This window comes from Malaclemys terrapin, chromosome 8 (assembly GCF_027887155.1).
Source record: "Malaclemys terrapin pileata isolate rMalTer1 chromosome 8, rMalTer1.hap1, whole genome shotgun sequence".
Taxonomy (NCBI): Eukaryota; Metazoa; Chordata; order Testudines; family Emydidae; genus Malaclemys; species Malaclemys terrapin.
Window position 1 is genome coordinate 43,975,306 of NC_071512.1, and position 18,471 is coordinate 43,993,776.

The window sequence follows — 18,471 nt, forward strand, 5'->3', positions numbered from 1 at the left end:
AGTACTACGACGACCTCAGAGACTGCACATCAAGCCACAGCATCAGACACATAACAGGCTGTCCTTGGGGCATGTCTGGATACTTGCCTCAGCTGGAAGCTGATCTAAGACAGTGATTTATTATAGGAAATAAAACCATAAAGACCCTTGGGAAATGACTTCTTTACAAGGAAGATCAAATACTGAGCAAGCCAGGCAGAAACAAACACTATGCTGTCACAAATGGAGCACCTCTTGAACACCAAGTGCTTCAATCTGGAGCATGGTGATGAGGCCCGGTCAAGAATGGAATAGCCCAAAGCCAACTGGAACAGCATCCTTATTCTTTGTATTGGAGTAGTGCCTGATTAAGTGGGTCCCCAAATAGGACTGGAGTCCTACTGTGCTAAGCACTCTACATACACAGAGCGAGAGGCAGTCCTACCCCAAAGAGCTTGCAATCTCAACAGCCAATACAGACAAAGGGCAAGTGAAAGAATGGATTATCATCACCCTTTTACAGATACAGAAAGGAGGCACACAGAGATAAAATGATATGCCTAACGTCTGTCTGCAGCAGAGCTGGGAAATGAACCCAGATCTCCAGAGTCCTAGTCCAGTGGTTAAACCACAAGGCCAAAACATGTCAAAGATGCACATCTTATTAGCTACATTAAAACAAACACAACAAAACAAAAAACGGCACCTTAATCCCATCTCCCACTGCCCCGGTGGCCCAGCTATCCTGTGTTACAATTGCTAATCAAACGTTCTATCCTTATTCAACCCTGTGCACCCAAAAGAGAAAGATACACCACCACCATTGCTGCCACTTCACCTTGAAAGAGGTGAAAAATAAAGATTACAGAGATGGTGCTTGTGTGACTGAACCTCTCAACAGGAACAGCCTCTCTTGTCCCAGTTATCCTGTACAGGTCCAGCCTCTCCCCAGAAATCCCATGGAGGGAAGGGGGTTGTAAAGAGTTCTGTGTGTTGGAGACAGGCTTTACCTTTTAATAATGCAGCAATAACACTGCACATTAGCAGAAGACAGAGTGGCACTCAGTCAGTGATATACATAGATTAGATTAGCTAGAAATGGGGTCATCATGGGGAATGAACGGTGCTTTAATGGGAAAAAAATATTTTGCACTCGATGGGCACCATCAACATGGGGAAACTGACCATGTGCAGAAATTATTTTCAGCAACTGATTTTAAAATGGTTTCCACTAGCACATTCAGAGCAGTGGGACATGACACAGCTCTGCACTCAAGGATCCTGGAAATATCACTTTCCAAAACATATTGAAAAGATCTGTCCAGCCAGCCCCCTCTCCAATCCCAGGTCACTTCATAGATCACTGGTTTCAGAACAAAAATGGCAAGTTCCCACCACACCTTCCTGTACAGTCCTAATCCTGTCCTTGGATGCACTTACATGAGTTCTCCCAAACTCACCTGCTTCTGATGCTCCCTGGAGCCAAATGTGATGAGGAGGGCCCCAGACCTCAGCAGAGAAGATGATGCAGCAGTGTTGTGATGTCACCAACTCAGGCCTTAAAAAATTTTGGCCCCGGGGGCAGCAGGGGCAGGTGAGTCTGGGAAGCTGATGTAAATGTATTCAGCGACAGGATTAGGAATTCACAGGAAGGTATGGCAAGGAGGGTTGGATATTCCTTGGGTTTGTATGATGGCAGTATTCTCTTGTTTGTTCCCCAGCCCTGGGAGTGACCTTGGCATGGCAGCTGGCCTTCTCTGCTATTTCACTTCTGAAACAGACAACACTAAAGACTTCTGCCTCCATCACAGCTGCATGTGTCTGTGTAGAATATTCAAAGTAAAAGGGAGTGATAAAATAAGTAATTAAGAGGTTCCAGAATGGGCACCACTACTTATAACAATACAAGTAGTAGTCCAGAAGAAGAGATGGACATATTTGGGGCATCTTTTAAGAATGCCTGATTATAGGCTACCTAATCAAGCATTTCTTTGGTGACCCCAGGGCAAGAGATGGAGAGGCCTACCTAGAGCACACTCCATAGCACAATGTGCAACAATCCGGTTCTCGGGAGGAAGGGGGTAATTACATGGGATGTCCAGTTCCAAGCAATGTCCATGTGTATCCGTAATAAGGAGCACATTCTGAGACAAATTAAATGAGGCACAGCTCTTGGGCTTGTGGGATATGCAGGGGCTCACTACACGAGCTGACCTTCAAGAGATCCAGTCAGCACTTACACTAGTTTATTGCAAGTGGCCCTATTCCAGAAGGCCCTATTCTTCCTCCCTGCTATGTAATGAGACACCTCTCAGAAAGCAACACCATCAACCATAGCAGAGGGAGGCCCACTACCAACTCAACCACTCAAGCGTCAACAGGTTTCACTCACTGGACTTTTGGAAGCAGTTGAGAAACTTAGGGCTGCCACTTGCACCTTAGAGCCATGACTCATGCCATTACATTCCATAAAATATTACAAAGAAGAGGCAAAAGAAAAGAAAATATACATTGAGAGATAGACCTCGAGAGAGGAGAGACCCAGCAGATACTATTCCTAATGAGCAAGCTGAAGAAACAGGAAAAATACAAAAGCACAACTACCAGTAGCCCTAGATGATACCTGAACAGAATGGGAATATGCACCACAATGTAGACAAAGAAAGTAGTGGGTTCCAGTGCTCCATACAGTCATGGTAAAAAACTTATGGCATGGGCCTGGAGCAATAATCTCTAGTATACTCATAAGCCTCAATATTTAGATCCATGACTGGGCAAGCATGCAACCACAATGGGTTATATGGAGGGGTGTATGCAACTTCACATGAGCAGATTTACTCGATGCGAGCTCATCCTCAAAGGAGACCCATTAGTAGCAATACAGCATAATTATAACCATAACCCCAAGGGATTCTGGCTTGACTTGGACTGCTGAGGAACACGGAAGACTCCCAAGTTGCAGCATCACACACCTCACAGAAACTCAGCAGGCTGTAAGTGTCTATCTGAATAAAACTAAAGAAATTATCATCCACAGCCAAATATCCTTCAATGTTTCAACATGCATTTCTGAATGTTTAACTCAGCTTGAAACCAAATCCTCTCTCAAATTGGGGAGTAAATAATAAATGAAATGCTCAGAAAAGAAAAAAAACAACAATTTCTCCTTTGGAAGAAGGACATTTCTGCTTTTACAGTTTAATTTATTTCTGAGCTGAGAGTCGTTTTTAAAACGTAGTCATTTCATGCAAGTTTTTGATCCTTTGCAAACCCTGAAAATGTCTCCAAAGAACAAAGTTTTTGCCTGATTCTAGATGGAACAGAATAAAGCCGAGAATTCATATCACATTTCTGGATACACGGGTATGTTTTCTCTCTCCCCTCCTTCAAGTTTCTGAACCCATTACTCCCTCACACACAGGTATCAGTAAAACTGTCACATCAGTCGAGGTGGCAGAAGTATGCCAGTTGGTGTTTATGCACAGAGAAATTCTTTCAGAGTTTGGATTGATTAAAATGTCATTCCAACCACATGTTCAAAGAAAGAGCTGCAGGATGACAAAAACTTCTCACCCAAGAGATATCTTTAATTTTAAAAAGGGATTTAGGACAAATCATTTTAACTAAAAGACCTGCTGTGTGCAAACTAACTAAAAAATCAACCATATGAGTAGCTGAATTACTTTCTATGTCACAATTATAATCAGCCAACAAAGAGCTGGTTTTCTGATGAAAAGCAGACATCACATCATAGCAGTGACATTACTATTCACTGAGAAATGCCTACAGTCAGCTGCCAATAATTTTATGTTCTAGAAGGCCTTTTTCAGATGCTTATTCCTTTGCTATTTTTTTTTTTTACTTTGGGGCTGAAGTTTGGGAAGTTTCTTCTCAGATTTTTCTTTTTATTTTGAAAGTTTCAGCAAAAATCTCTAATCCTTTTCAAGAAGGAAGAGAGTGGGGAAACATACTTTTGCATTTATTAATAAAAAGCTTGGGAACTTTAAAAAAAAAAAGACCTAAAGGTTCAATGGGAGGTGACAGGAAAGAACAGTTACTTACCTTCTGTAACTGTTGTTCTTCGAGATGTGTTGTTCACGTCCATTACACATTAGGTGTACGCACGCCGCGTGCACGGACGTCGGAAACTTTTCCCCTTAGCGGCTCCCGTCGGGCCGGCAGGGCCCCCTCCTTCCCGCCAGAGCGGCGCCCCGCTCCAGGGTATATATATCCCTGCCGACCCGACCCCTCCGGTTCCTTCATGCCGGAGACTCCGACAGAGGGGAAGGAGGGTGGGAAGTGTAATGGACGTGAACAACACATCTCGAAGAACAACAGTTACAGAAGGTAAGTAACCGTTCTTTCTTCTTCGAGTGATTGTTCACGTCCATTACACATTAGGTGATTCCCAAGCTTACCATTGGAGGTGGGTAGGAGTCAAGGTACAACTGACTGTAGCACAGCCCGTCCGACCATCGCGTCCTCTCTGGTCTGATGATGGATCGCGTAGTGGGCTGTGAACGTATGAATGGATGACCAGGTGGCCGCCTTACAGATCTCCTGGATAGGGACCTGCGCCAAGAAGGCCGTTGAGGACGCTTGGGCCCTAGTCGAGTGGGCCCGGATCTCTGGGGCCGGAACATTGGCGAGCTCATAACAGGTGCGTATACAATGCACAATCCATGCCGACAAGCGCTGTGTCGAGATAGGCAAGCCTTTCATACGTTCCGCAATAGCAATGAACAGCTGAGGTGTTCTGCGGAACGACCTGGTCCGTTCCAGGTAGAATGCCAACGCCCTTCGGACATCCAGGGTATGTAGGCTGCGGTGGTGAGGGTCCGTATGGGGTTTAGGAAAGAACACCGGTAGGCAAATGTCCTGCCCCATGTGAAACTGCGATACCACTTTTGGAAGGAATTTGGGGTGCGGCCTCAGTTGCACCTTATCCTTATGGAACACTGTATAGGGTGGTTCCGAAGTGAGGGCCCTCAATTCCGATACCCTTCTGGCCGACGTGATGGCCACGAGAAACGCCACCTTCCACGAGAGGTGCGTGAGGGAGCAAGTGGCTAGGGGCTCAAAGGGGGGACTCATGAGTCTTGTTAGGACTAGGTTCAGACTCCACGCCGGGACAGGCGGGCGCGAGTAGGGAAACACCCTTTCCAGCCCCTTGAGGAATCGGGCCACTGTGGGGTTGGAGAACACTGACACTCCCAACTCTCCCAGATGGAAAGCCGAAATGGCGGCTAAGTGCACTCTAATCGAGGCGGGTGCAAGCCCTTGATTCTTGAGGTGCAGTAGGTAGTCCAAGATCGACGGAACTGAGGCTTGTAAAGGCTGTATGCGTTGAGGCTCACACCAGTGGGAGAACCTTTTCCATTTTGCCAGGTAGGTCGCTCTTGTAGAGGGCTTCCTACTATTAAGGAGGATTTGTTGAACTTGGTGAGAGCACCTGTGTTCTGTATCGTTCAGCCAGAGAGATACCATGCCGTGAGATGTAGCGAAGACAGGTTCGGGTGGAGTAGGCGACCTTTGTCTTGTGTGACTAGGTCGCGATGGAGGGGGAGGGTGATCAGGTCGGCTATGGACAATTCCAGCAGGGACGTGAACCAATGCTGGTGTGGCCAGGCCGGGGCTATGAGTATGACCGTCGCCCTGTCCCTGCGGGTCTTGAGGAGAACCTTGTGTATGAGTGGGAACGGAGGGAAGGCATATCTCAGGCTCCCTCCCCACGGGATCGTGAAGGCATCTGCTAATGATCCCCGGCTGAGGTTCTGGAATGAGCAGAACTGAGGGCATTGACTGTTGTCCCTGGTGGCGAATAGATCCACCCGGGGAAAGCCCCACCTCCGGAAGATTGAATGCAGGACGTCTCGCCTCAACGTCCATTCGTGCGTTCAGTAGGATCGGCTGAGGCGGTCCGCTAAGCCGTTTTGGATCCCCGGAAGATACGTCGCAATGAGGTGGATCGCATGGGCTATACAGAAGTCCCATAATTGGAGTGCCTCACGACAGAGGGGAGAAGACCGGGACCCGCCCTGCTTGTTTATATAGAACATGGCGGTAGTGTTGTCCGTCAGGACTGCCACGCTGTGACCTTCTATGGTGGCGTGGAAGGTCTGACAGGCGAGGCGAACCGCTCTTAGCTCCTTCAGATTGATGTGCAGCTGCTTGTCTTCTCTGGACCACAGCCCTTGGGTCCGTAGTTCCCCCAGGTGCGCTCCCCAACCCAGGTCCGATGCATCTGTTACCAACGTCAGAGTGGGCTGTGGGGCAGCGAAGGGGATCCCTTCGCAGACCTGTTACTGATCGAGCCACCAGCGGAGCGAGCCCAACACCTGGCTTGGGATCGTTACTACTTGATCCAACGGGTCCCTGTTGGGGCGGTACGTTTGGGCGAACCACAACTGTAAAGGCCGGAGCCTTAGGCGAGCATGTCTGACACCACGTGTGTGCAAGCTGCCATATGCCCCAGGAGCTGCATGCAACACCTTGCCGTTGTCATGGGGAATTTTTGGACTGAGCTTACGGCCCTCTGAATTGTCAGGAACCGTGCCTCTGGTAGGCTTGCCTGCGCAGCCACCGAGTCCAGGGTCGCACCTATGAAGTCCAATCTCTGTGTGGGGACTAACGTGGACTTGGGCACATTGACCCGGAGGCCGAGCTTGTCGAACGTCTGCAAGGCCAGCGTCACGTGAGATCGGACCTCGGCCTCCGACCTGCCCGCGAGAAGCCAATCGTCCAGGTACGGGAACACACGCATCCTTCTCTTTCGAAGGAAGGCTGCTACCACGGACATGCATTTCGTGAACACTCGTGGTGCTGATGCCAGGCCGAAGGGCAGGACCGTAAATTGGAAATGGCGCTGGTTGACAACGAAGCGCAGGAACCGCCTGTGGGCCGGATTGATTGCGATGTGAAAATAGGCATCTTTCATATCGAGGGCAGCGTACCAATCCCCCGGATCCAGGGATGGGATAATAGTTCCAAGGGAGACCATACGGAAGCGCGTTTTGATCAGAAACTTGTTCAGATCGCGCAGGTCCAAAATAGGACGGAGGCCCCCTTTTGCCTTGGGGATCAGGAAGTATCTGGAGTAGAATCCTTTTCCCCTCAGGTCTGGTGGGACCTCTTCTACTGCTCCAGCAGCGAGAAGGGTCTGTACCTCCTGCGTGAGAAGTTGCTCGTGAGAGGGGTCCCTGAAGAGGGACGGGGAAGGGGGATGGCAGGGAGGGGGCGAGGAAAACTGGAGGGTATAGCCCGCCTTCACTGTGCGCAGGACCCAGCGGTCCGATGTTATGCGCGACCATGCCTGGTAGAAATGGGACAGGCGGTCTTTGAAAATCAGAGGAGGATCCGGTATAGAATGCGGTACGCTGTCCTCGGGCGTAGCTTCAAAAGCCTGGTTTATTCCCTGGCTGCGGCTTGCCCTGGCCGTGACTCTGGCCCTGGTTAGGCGTATTGTTACGTCTCCGCCTGTTATCCCTGCCTCAACAGCAGTATGGCTCGTGCCAGGGGCGAGGGTGGTATTGCCTTTGCGGTGGCTGGGGTTTAAAGGGCTTACGCTGCGTCACCGGAGTGTGCATACCCAACGACTTAAGGGTTCCTCGCGAGTCCTTAAGGCTATGTAGCCTGGCGTCCGTTTGGTCGGAAAACAAGCCTGAACCTTCAAACGGGAGGTCCTGCAGCGTGGTCTGCACCTCTGGCGGGAGACCTGAAGCCTGCAACCACACCGAACGCCTCATCACGACCCCTGACGCAATTGTTCTAGCCGCAGCGTCGGCTGAGTCGAGGGAGGCCTGCAATGAGGTCTTGGCCACTGCCATTCCCTCATCCACCAGGGCCGTGAACTCCTGATGCGCGTCAGGTGGGAGGGAGTCCTTAAACTTGGCAACTGATGCCCAAGAGTTAAAATTGTGCCTGTTTAGAATCGCCTGCTGATTGGCGATCCTCATTTGAAGGCCCCCAGATGAATAGACTTTCCTCCCGAACAAGTCCAATCGCTTAGCTTCCTTGCCCTTGGGGGCAGGAGCTTGCTGGCCATGACGCTCTTTCTCGTTGACCGCCGAGACCACCAGCGAACAGGGGGACGGGTGTAAAAAGAGGAAGTCAAACCCTCTAGATGGGGCAAAGTATTTCCTCTCCACGCCTCTTGCAGTCGGTGCACTGGAGGCCGGCGTTTGCCACACCGTCTTATAGTTGGACTGGACTGTCCGTATAATCGGGAGAGCGACTCTGGAGGGGCCCTCCGGGCTCAGGATGTCGACCATGGGGTCGTCCTGTTCTACAGTCTCCTCCGCTTGCAAGCCCAGATTGAGGGCTACCCGGCGAAGCAGGTCTTGGTGTGCCCGATGGTCAATCGGGGGAGGGCTGGACACCAGTGTGCCCGCTACTGCCTCGTCTGGTGAGGAGGAAGAGGTCGGGGCCTTCTGCCCATCCTCATTGTCCTGCAACCCGGCATCAGCCAGTTGTTCCTCTGGGGCCTGACCCGCAGCGTGGGACTGGGACGGCACCGTACTCGGTGCAGAGTCCACTCCTTCCCGCTCCGGTGGTCTAGAGACCGTTGCCTCCCTATACGATGGCAGGCGGTGCCGCGGGGAGCGGGATCGGTACCCCGATGGCCCGGATCTCGAGGCCCTCGATGGGGGCCCTTGCTGGTGGTAGGCCCAGGGTGTCCAGAATGGCCATTGGTTCGGTTGGCCCCACTGAGAACAGCCGTAGTCCCTGCTGGCCTGTGACCTATGGGCATACCCGCCGTACCGGTCTGAGTCAGTCCCCGAGACCACGGACGGTGACCTGGAAGGCCACGGCGGAGCCGTAGGATGGTGCCGGTCCGGGTTTGGGGAGTAGCGCCTCCGCGACCAGGACCTGGAATAGCGTCTCGCTGACCTGGACCTGGAACAGTACCGGTGATCGCGGGACCGGGAACGGCTACGGCTGGTCGGCATCGGGTAACGTACCGCCAACACTTCGCGGTGCCGACTCGTGCTGGGTTGCTGAGTCGGTGCCGACCGCTTGTTGAAGCCCGACTGCGGCGGTGCTTCCTGCGCCGAGGGCAACCGGGAGTCCACCGAGGCGGAGCTCGACCGGGACCGGTTCTCGGAACGGTGCCGAGACGGCGACCGTGATGGGCGCACCATCGCCGGCTTGCCTCTGTGCGGCAGCTTCGGCGGAGCGTCCTCAGCGCGTGCCGGGGCCTCGACGGACAATGCGATGAGGTCCTTAGCTGCCTCAAACGTGTCCGGAGTGGAGGGCTGTTCCAAGAGCTCCTCCAGCCCTTCATCCTCACTCGACACGCCCATCCCGGGGCTCGACGGGCCTTTCGGCGCCGGAGCCACTACCGGGGTCTGTGCCGGGGCCGTGCCGGCCTTAGGGGCACTCGAGGTCTTCACCGGTGCCGCCCTCTTGTGCGGGGAGCGTCCTCGGGCCTTAGGTTGGCCCTTCGCTTTTGCCGGCGAAGACGACCGGCGTCGTATATGTCCCCATTGGGTCGGTGCCGTGGGCTTCGGGTGACCCGCCGGCGCCGGTTCCCGCACCGATGCCGGGGCGCTCCGCATGGAGGCAGACGGTGCCGCCGAAGTGGAGGGCTGTAATGCCGTCTCCATGAGCAGCTGCTTAAGGCAAAAGTCTCTTTCTTTCTTAGTTCTGGGCTTAAAGGCCTTGCAGATCTTGCAGCGCTCTTTCTGGTGAGCCTCCCCCAGGCAACGGAGACACGAGGCGTGGGGGTCGCTCAATGGCATAGGCCTGCGGCACGTGGCACAAGCCTTGAAGCCTTGGGCGTGCGGCATGCCCCGCCGCCCAGGGCCGGTGCCGGGGTTGAACAAACAACCACAGCAGGAACTTTAAGTACCCTAATGAGCTGTTAACTACTGGCTCAACACTACTACAAACTAACTGATAACTGCTAGATAACACTAATGACTATTACTAAAGGACACTCTCAGACGAGAGACAGAGTTGTTCCAACGCCGCCACGGACGGTAAGAAGGAACTGGAGGGGTCGGGTCGGCAGGGATATATATATCCTGGAGCGGGGTGCCGCTCTGGCGGGAAGGAGGGGGCCCTGCCAGCCCGCCGGGAGCCGCTAAGGGAAAAAGTTTCCGACGTCCGTGCACGCGGAGCGCGTACACCTAATGTGTAATGGACGTGAACAATCACTCGAAGAAGAACTTGAAGTTTACAAAGGAAATAAGCTATGAAAGTTGGAGATGTGCCTTTAGTGGTTGGATGAAAACTGATTTTCACGTGACTGAGATACAGTGGTTCAAATAGCATACTTGTGGATGCACACATTTTTGTTATACGATCCAATCTAAGCAAGTGGGCACAAGGCTGTAATAAAGGTGTGACACCCACCCATGGGAGTCTTCTTAAGAGATCCAAGATTATTTCTGGCCTCTCTAACACAGGACCGGCCCATATACAAGACAGATCAGTCAGTATCCACTGACTCCACTGGCTACTGTACATCATCTCTTTTCTGACACATCAAATTCTTCATTTTGTAGTCTTTTTTCACAAGAATCTCATTTCTTCTGGGGAAGAGGTAGAAGATTGTTTGAGTGGGGGCTAGAGAAGGCTCTGCATTCAGCATGCTTGCAGGAATAAGACAGACTGAGGGGAGACAGTATTTTGCATAAGGATTCTCGACTTTATTCTGTTCCATCTTGCATGCATATATATATATATATATATAGAGAGAGAGAGAGAGAGAGACCTATCTCATAGAACTAAAGGGACTCTGAAGGGTCATTGAGTCCAGCCCCATGCTTTCACTAGCAGGACCAAGTACTGATTTTTCCCCAGATCCCTAAGTGGCCCCCTCAAGGATTGCACTCACAACTCTGGCTTTAGCAGGCCAATGCTCAAACCACTGAGCTATCCCTCCTCCCCTGACAGCTGGGAGGATTGCTATAAGAAAGACTGATGGAGAATCATCTGACCTTCTTCTTCCCAAAAGGTGCTGTTATTTAGTATTACAGAATGGTTCTTTGTAGGATGTGAAAGGGGAGGCACTTCTGATAAACCATCTTTTTAACACCACATCCTGCTGCACTGCCTTTGTTTCAATGGTTATACCTTCCATTACATTCACTGAATCTCAGATATACTGCAATGTATGACCAGCACATCAATCAAGTACACAAATTCAGGACATTTATTTCAATGTACAATTAATGATTCCTTACTTTTTTCTTTTATAAAAGCAAGGAAATGAAACCCCAAAAGTTACATAAAAGCAATAGGAGAGATGAGATTTTAAACACGCAAAGTTATTAAGGCATTAATATGATTTAATATGAAGGCAGTATTTAATAGCATTTATGGTAATATACACAGAAGTCAGAATTGACTTTGCTCTGGGAGCCATACACTGGAATTTTATTTTTTGAGTGTTCAAAATCTCAGATCTCCTATTGCTTTAATGTAGGTTTTCCCATTCAACCAAAGAATGCTATTGGTTGGCCATTGCAATCACAGAAACTGTGGGTCAGCCCATACAAAGCAGCCAAACAAAGGGAAAGAGCTAGGTCTACCCCATGCAAAACTACAACCATCTCCCCTGCTTCTTGATCCCACATGACACTCTCTCCACAGCTGCTCTCTCCTGTGGTGACCTCGCCTCTCACACCCATCATCCCAAATGGTCCATGTACTTGTTATCCATATATCAGCCATTTCTACCTCACTCCCTTGAGCAACACTCCATTAGCCTCTATTCTCCACATGCCCTATTGTCTTTCACACTGCAGTTTTTCCAAACAATTTCTTCTTGGATTTTGATTGCTGTCTCTTCCTCTCAAGAGGGTCATCCTTATGACTTCAGCTTCCTGCCTGACACCTCAACATCCTGTCTTCCTCACTCTCACTCCCTCATTTGACCTTCAACCCTGGATCAACCCCACTTTTCAAAAGGGCCATTTATCCATCCTTGTCTTCATTACACCTGCTCCCCTCACCATTTCTGAATACCCGAGTTCCCCCCTACAACCACCACCAGATCCTTAACACACACATCCCCTGATTCACCTACCTCCACCTAGCCTTGTCATGAGCTCCAATCCATCAACTTCTAGGACTTCTCTTCCACACTCCCACCCATCCCCAGTTCTCTCATCCCTCTCCTCAGCAGTCAGAAGTCCAATCCTTCCACTAAACCTGATTCCTTTGCCTGTCCCACCACCAAGTCCATCTCACTAACCCCACAACCTTGGCTCACCCCAATGTCCTTCTGTTCCTGTGCCACTGAATGCTCCTCGAGAAAGTCCCCTGGCCACAAAGACTTCTTCCACTTCAACTGTGTTCTCTTCTCCTTCAGTTCTACTGTCTTCCTTGGCAAGCAACACTATTCCTCTCTCACTGACTACCACTCAATTCCTGTTACCTCTTTGCAACCTTCCACTCCCTTCTGAAACCCGCCTCCTTCTCAACTTCCTCAGCCATCTCCAGGAAACTCCCTCTCAGTGAAAACTGACAAGACCTGCTGTGATAAATGAAGTGGGAGTAGCTCCCTTTTATGAACTCCCAGCCAGCCAGTTAGCTATAAAATTCCTTTTAGTAGCTGTCCTCTATTTGCTTTACCTGTAAAGAGTTAACAAGCCCACAGGTAAAAGAAAAGGAAGCAGGCACCTGACCAAAAGAGGCAATGGGAAGGGTAGAACTTTTTAAAATTGGGAAAGAAACTTTCCCTTTGTCTGTTGTTCTCTCTGGGCTACAAGGACATGGAGCAATAATGCTATACGCAGGAATGCTGTGTAAGGTTTGAACCAGGTATGAAAAATTATCTTCCAGACCTAGAAGGAATCATTGGAAGGCAGGGAATGTTTAGAAGATGTGATTGGGTTTATTTCTGTTTCTTTTTAAGGCTTGTGGACTCTTCTATGCTAACCCCAGATGCTTTTGTTTGCTTGTAACCTTTAAGCTAACCCCCAAGAAAGCTATTTTGGGTGCTTAATTTTTGGAATTGCTCTTTTAAAATCTAGCAAAAGCCTAAGTTCCAGATGTAGTTTCTTCCTTTTTGTTTTTAATAAAATTTACCTTTTTTAAGAACAGGATTGGATTTTTGGTGTCTTAAGAGTTTGTGCATATGCTGTTTGATTAGCTAGTGGCAACAGCTAATTTCCTTTGTTTTCTTTCTCAGCTCTTTCCCCTCGGGGGGGGGGGGGGGGAGAAGGCCTTGAAGGTACCCCATAGGGAGGAATTCCCAAGTGCTCCTTCCTGGGTCCAAGGGGTTTTTTTGCATGTGGGTGGTGGCAGCGTTTACCAAGCCAAGGTCAGAGAAAAGCTGTAACCTTGGGAGTTTAAGAAGGCCCCAACCTTCTGCACTTGAAGTGACAGAGTGGAGATTCAGCCTTGACACCTGCCATGATCTCCCCGAACTTTTCTCTTTGATTAACCTCTCCTCCTTTGCCACCATCACAAACACTATGGTTTCCCATCTGCTGTCCTCTTCTTCCCCTCCATTTGGCCCAGTGATCCCATCCTCTCCTGCCTCCCTCTCCTCCATAGTCACTATCCTCTTACTACTCCCCTCACAATGCAAGCACATCTGTCTGGTTTCAGAATGTATTGTCACTGGCGTAGGGATCACCACATCTGCCTGGTTTCTGAACATAACCTCATGGGGTGGGGATTGTACCTTATTTTTTGTTTGAAAAGCACCTAACACTCTGTGGGCATTATCTGAAACAAGTAATAAATAATCATAGTAAGAGTCATAGGAGTTCTGGGGTGAGAATCAGTGCATGGTTCATACACAGTAGTAGTCATCTTGTGAGGTATTTTCCTTAAGTCAAGAAATAAATACAATCCTTACCTTTTCATACCATGCTGACTTCTTGCAATTTACTAGCTCATGCAGTCCATCACATAGAATCACTAGATCTTTGGTCAATTTGTCAATTTCTCCAATAATATTGCTAACACTGTGGCAACACAAGTTAGCATTTGGCAAAGTGTTTTTCTCTTTACAAACATCTTCTGACTTGAATGTATTTGCATCTTCATCAAGGGTATCTAATACAGTTTCCTAAAGGAAAAAATACATGGTAAAAGTTCATTAACTTTATAGCACCAACTGGAAATCATTTGCTTGCCATGTGTTTCTCCAATATTTAATTTTAAGAACTTACTGTGAACTGACTGTGGTGATCTCAGACACAGTTACTCCACATATTTAAAAAAACAGTACTATTATTGAACAGAATCTGCTCAGCTTCCTAATAAATACATGTTTTAATGTATTTCTAAATTAGCAAACACCCAAGAGAGAGGAAACTGCCTACTGTAAGCTATACTGCACTGCTGTTATTGAAACCAAACACAATCCATGGAATGTAAGATGGTCACAGCTCAGTGCTCCAGAAGCTCTGAACATGGCCTCCAGAGATCTGAGGAAGGGGTGTTCTCTTTATGACCTCTAAGTTCAAATGTCAGGACGAGAGTGAGATTTTTTATATATATATTTAAGGATTATTAATATAATTACTGCACTCAAAGTGAGTAGTGATTATTTCAAACTCTGGCCTAAAACAGTTAACCTGTTTTGTCTTAAATCTTACCCATGAAAGTATCAGTCTTGAATTCAGTGCACATTGGCTATCTTAGGCCATGTCTACGCTACAGGGACTGTAATAACATAGCTACACTGTCATAGCTATGCCAGCATAACTCCATAGCGTAGATGCAGCCTACAGCAATGGAAGTGGTTTGTCTGCTGCTGTATGAACCCCACCTCCCAAAGCACTGGTAGTTAGGTCAATGGAAGCATTCTTCTGTCAACCTAGCTGACTCTACACTGGGAGTTAGATTGGCATAGCTACAGCACTTGGGGATGGGAGGATTTTTCACACCCTTGAGTGCTGTAGCTATTTAAATGTAGACCAGGCCCGAGGATTTGTCCTGCAGCTCGTCCGTAGTAGTAGCAGCAGAATAGCACCTTCTACATAAAGTAACAGGCAAGAGTGAAGTGCTATAGCCCACCAAACCAGGAGTATGAGGTAGACGAGGCTTTCTTCGGACAATTAACAGAAGTTCCCAGATCCCAGGCCCTGGTTCTCATGGTAGACTTCAATCACCCTGACATCTGCTGGGAGAGCAATACAGCAATGCACAGACAATCCAGGAAATTTTTGGAGAGTGTTGGGGACAACTTCCTGGTGCAAGTGCTGGAGGAACTAACTAGGGGCCATGCTACTCTTCACCTGCTGCTCATAAACAGGGAAGAATTGGTAGGGGAAGTAGAAGTGGGCAGCAACCTGGGTAGCACTGACCATGAGATGGTCGAGTTTAGGATCCTGACAAAAGGAAGAAAGGAGAGCAGCAGAATATGGACCCTGGACTTCAGAAAAGCAAACTTTGACTCCCTCAGGGAACTGATGGGCAGGATCCCCTGGGAGACTAATATGAGGGGGAAAGGAGTCCAGGAGAACTGGCTGTATTTTAAAGAATCCTTATTGAGGGTGCAGGAACCAACCATCCTTATGTGCAGAAAGAATAGCAAATATGGCAGGCGACCAGCTTGGCTTTACAGAGAAATCTTTGGTGAGCTTGAACACAAAAAGAAAGCTTACAAGAAGTGAAAACTTGGACAGACGACTAGGGAGAAGTATAAAAATATTGCTTGAGCATGCGGGGATACAAGTACTGTAGTGTATTGGGGTAGCCGTGTTAGTCTGTATCCACAAAAACAACAAGGAGTCCGGTGGCACCTTAAAGACTAACAGATTTATTTGGGCATAAGCTTTAATGGGTGTCAGGACTGAGATCCCCACTTTGAACTTTAGGGTACAAATGTAGGGGCCTGCATAAAAACTTCTAAGCTTAATTACCAGCTTAGCTCTGGTTCGGCTGCCACCATTTTCAATTGATTCCCTCCCTGGGAAACCTTGAAAAACCTTCACCAAATCCCTGGTGAAAACAAATCCAACCCCTTGGATTTAAAACAAGGGGAAATTAACCATTCCCCTCCTTCCTCCCACCAACTCCTGGTGAATCAAGATCCAAAACCCCTTTGGATCTAAAACAAGGAAAAAAATCAATCAGGTTCTTAAAAAGAAGGTTTTTAATTAAAGAAAAAGATAAAAATCATCTCTGTAAAATCAGTATGGAAATCAACCTTACAGGGTAATCAAACTTAAAGAGCTCAGAGGACTCCCCTCTAGTCTCAGGTTCAAAGTACAGCAAACAAAGAGAAACACTCTAGTAAAAGGTACATTTACAAGTTGAGAAAACAAAGGAAAACTAACACGCCTTGCCTGGCTATTTACTTACAAGTTTGAAATAGGAGAGACTTGCTTAGAAAGATGTGGAGAACCTGGATTGATGTCTGGTCCCTCTCATTCCCGGAGAACGAACACACTCCCAAACAAAGAACACAAACAAAAACCTTCCCCCCCCAAGATTTGAAAGTATCTTGTCCCCTTATTGGTCCTTTAGGTCAGATGCCAGCCAGGTTACCTGAGCTTCTTAACCCTTTACAGGGAAAAGGATTTTGGAGTCTCTGGCCAGGAGGGATTTATAGTACTGTACACAGGACAGCTATTACCCTTCCCTTTATAGTTATGACAATGGGTAAAAAACCCACTTCTTCAGATGCATGGAATGAAAATTACAGATGCAGGCATTATTATACTGACACATGAAGAGAAGGGAGTTACCTCACAAGTGGAGAACCAAGGTTGACAGGGCCAATACAATCAGGGTGGATGTAGTTCACTCCCAGTAATTGATAAGGAGGTGTCAATTCCAGGAGAGGCAAAGCTGCTTTTGTAGTGAGCCAGCCACTCCCAGTCCCTATTCAGTCTGTTAGTCTTTAAGGTGCCACCAAAGTAGTACAATCTCTATCTTGAAAGTTGAATTTACAAATGTAAAATTATGTACAAAAAACCTGCATTCAAAAATAAAACTGTAAAACTTTAGAGCCTACAAGTCCACTCAGTCCTACTTCTTGGTCAGCCACTCAGACAAACAAGTTTGGTTACAATTTTCAGGAGATAATGCTGCCTGCTTCTTTTTTACAATATCACCTGAAAGCGAAAACAGGCATTCACATGTCACTGTTATAGCTGGCATTGCAAGATATTTACATGCCAGATGCGCTAAAGATTCATATGTCCCTTCATGCTTCAACCACCATTCCAAAGAACATGCTTCCATGCTGATGATGAGTTCTACTGGATAATGCTCCAAAGCAGTGCGGACTGACGCATGTTCATTTTCATCATCTGAGTCAGATGCCACCAGCAGAAGATTGATTTTCTTTTTTCTTTTTTTTTTTTTTTTTTTTGGTGGTTTGGGTTCTGTAGTTTCCACATCAGCGTGTTGCTCTTTTAAGACTTCTAAAAGCATGTTCCACACCTTGTCCCCCCCAGATTTCGGACGGCACTTCAGATTCTTAAACCTTGAGTCGAGTGTGGTAGCTATTTTTAGAAATCTCACATCGGTACCTTTTTTGCGTTTTGTCAAATCTGCTGTGAAAGTGTTCTTAAAACAAATGTGCTGGGTCATCATCAGAGACTGCTATCAAAGAAATATATGCAGAGTGCGGGTAAAACACAGCAGGAGACATACAATTCTCCCCTAAGGAGTACAGTCACAAATTTAATTGACGCATTATTTTTTTAACTAGCATAATCAGCATGGAAGCATGTCCTCTGGAATGGTGGCCAAAGCATGAGGGGCATACGAATGGTTAGCATATCTGGCATGTAAATACCTTGCAACGCCAGCTACAAAAGTGCCATGCTAACATCTGTTCTCACTTTCAGATGACATTGTAAATAAGAAGCAGGCAACAGTATATCCCATCAATGTAAACAACCTTGTTTGTCTTAGTGATTGGCAGAATAAGACGTAGGACTCAGTGGACTTGTAGGCGACAAAGTTTTACACTGTTTTGTTTTTGAGTGCAGTTATGTAACCAAAAAAAAATCTGCATTTGTCAGTTACACTTTCACGATAAAGAGATTGCATTTCAGTACTTGTATGAGGTGAATTGAAAAATAGGATTTCTTTTATCATTTTTAATGCGCATATATTTGTAATAAAAAATAATAATATAAAGTGAGCACTGTGCACTTTGTATTCTGTGTTGTAATTGAAATCAATATCGAAAATGTAGAAAAACATCCAAAATACTGAATACATTTCAATTGGTATTCTATTGTTATAAGTGTGATTAATCGTGATTATTTTAATTACAATTAATTTTTTTGAGTTAATCACGTGAGTTAACTGCGATTGACAGCCCTAGTTTGTTGTAAAGAAATCATTGATAGCGCAGAACTGAAGCAATCTATCACTTTACTCATTTCTTAATTCTATTCCTTCTTTTCCCTTGACATTCTCCCAGTCAGTGTTATCACTCCCAATCTTGCCATTAAAGTCCCCCATTATGAAGAAAACCTCTAGACGGGGTTCATGAAATGTCTGCTTGAAGTTCAGTGTAAAACTCGTTTATGGCACTGTCTTCTGCATACGTTGCACCTGCAT

The 18,471-nt window shown here is 47.5% G+C and overlaps 1 protein-coding gene across 2 annotated transcripts in view; it reads right to left on the bottom strand.

The window, feature by feature from the left end:
* TEDC1 (tubulin epsilon and delta complex 1) overlaps window positions 1–18,471 on the bottom strand; it is a 205,628-nt gene that overhangs the window by 51,840 nt on the left and 135,317 nt on the right. Inside the window, exon 7 of one of the 2 annotated variants that reach the window (XM_054038538.1) lies at window positions 13,796–14,008. The exons of the other annotated variant lie outside the window; for it this stretch is intronic. Within the exon in view, the coding sequence (XP_053894513.1) occupies window positions 13,796–14,008 (213 nt within the window). The remainder of the gene's footprint in view (window positions 1–13,795; window positions 14,009–18,471) is intronic. 2 annotated transcript variants of the gene reach the window in all.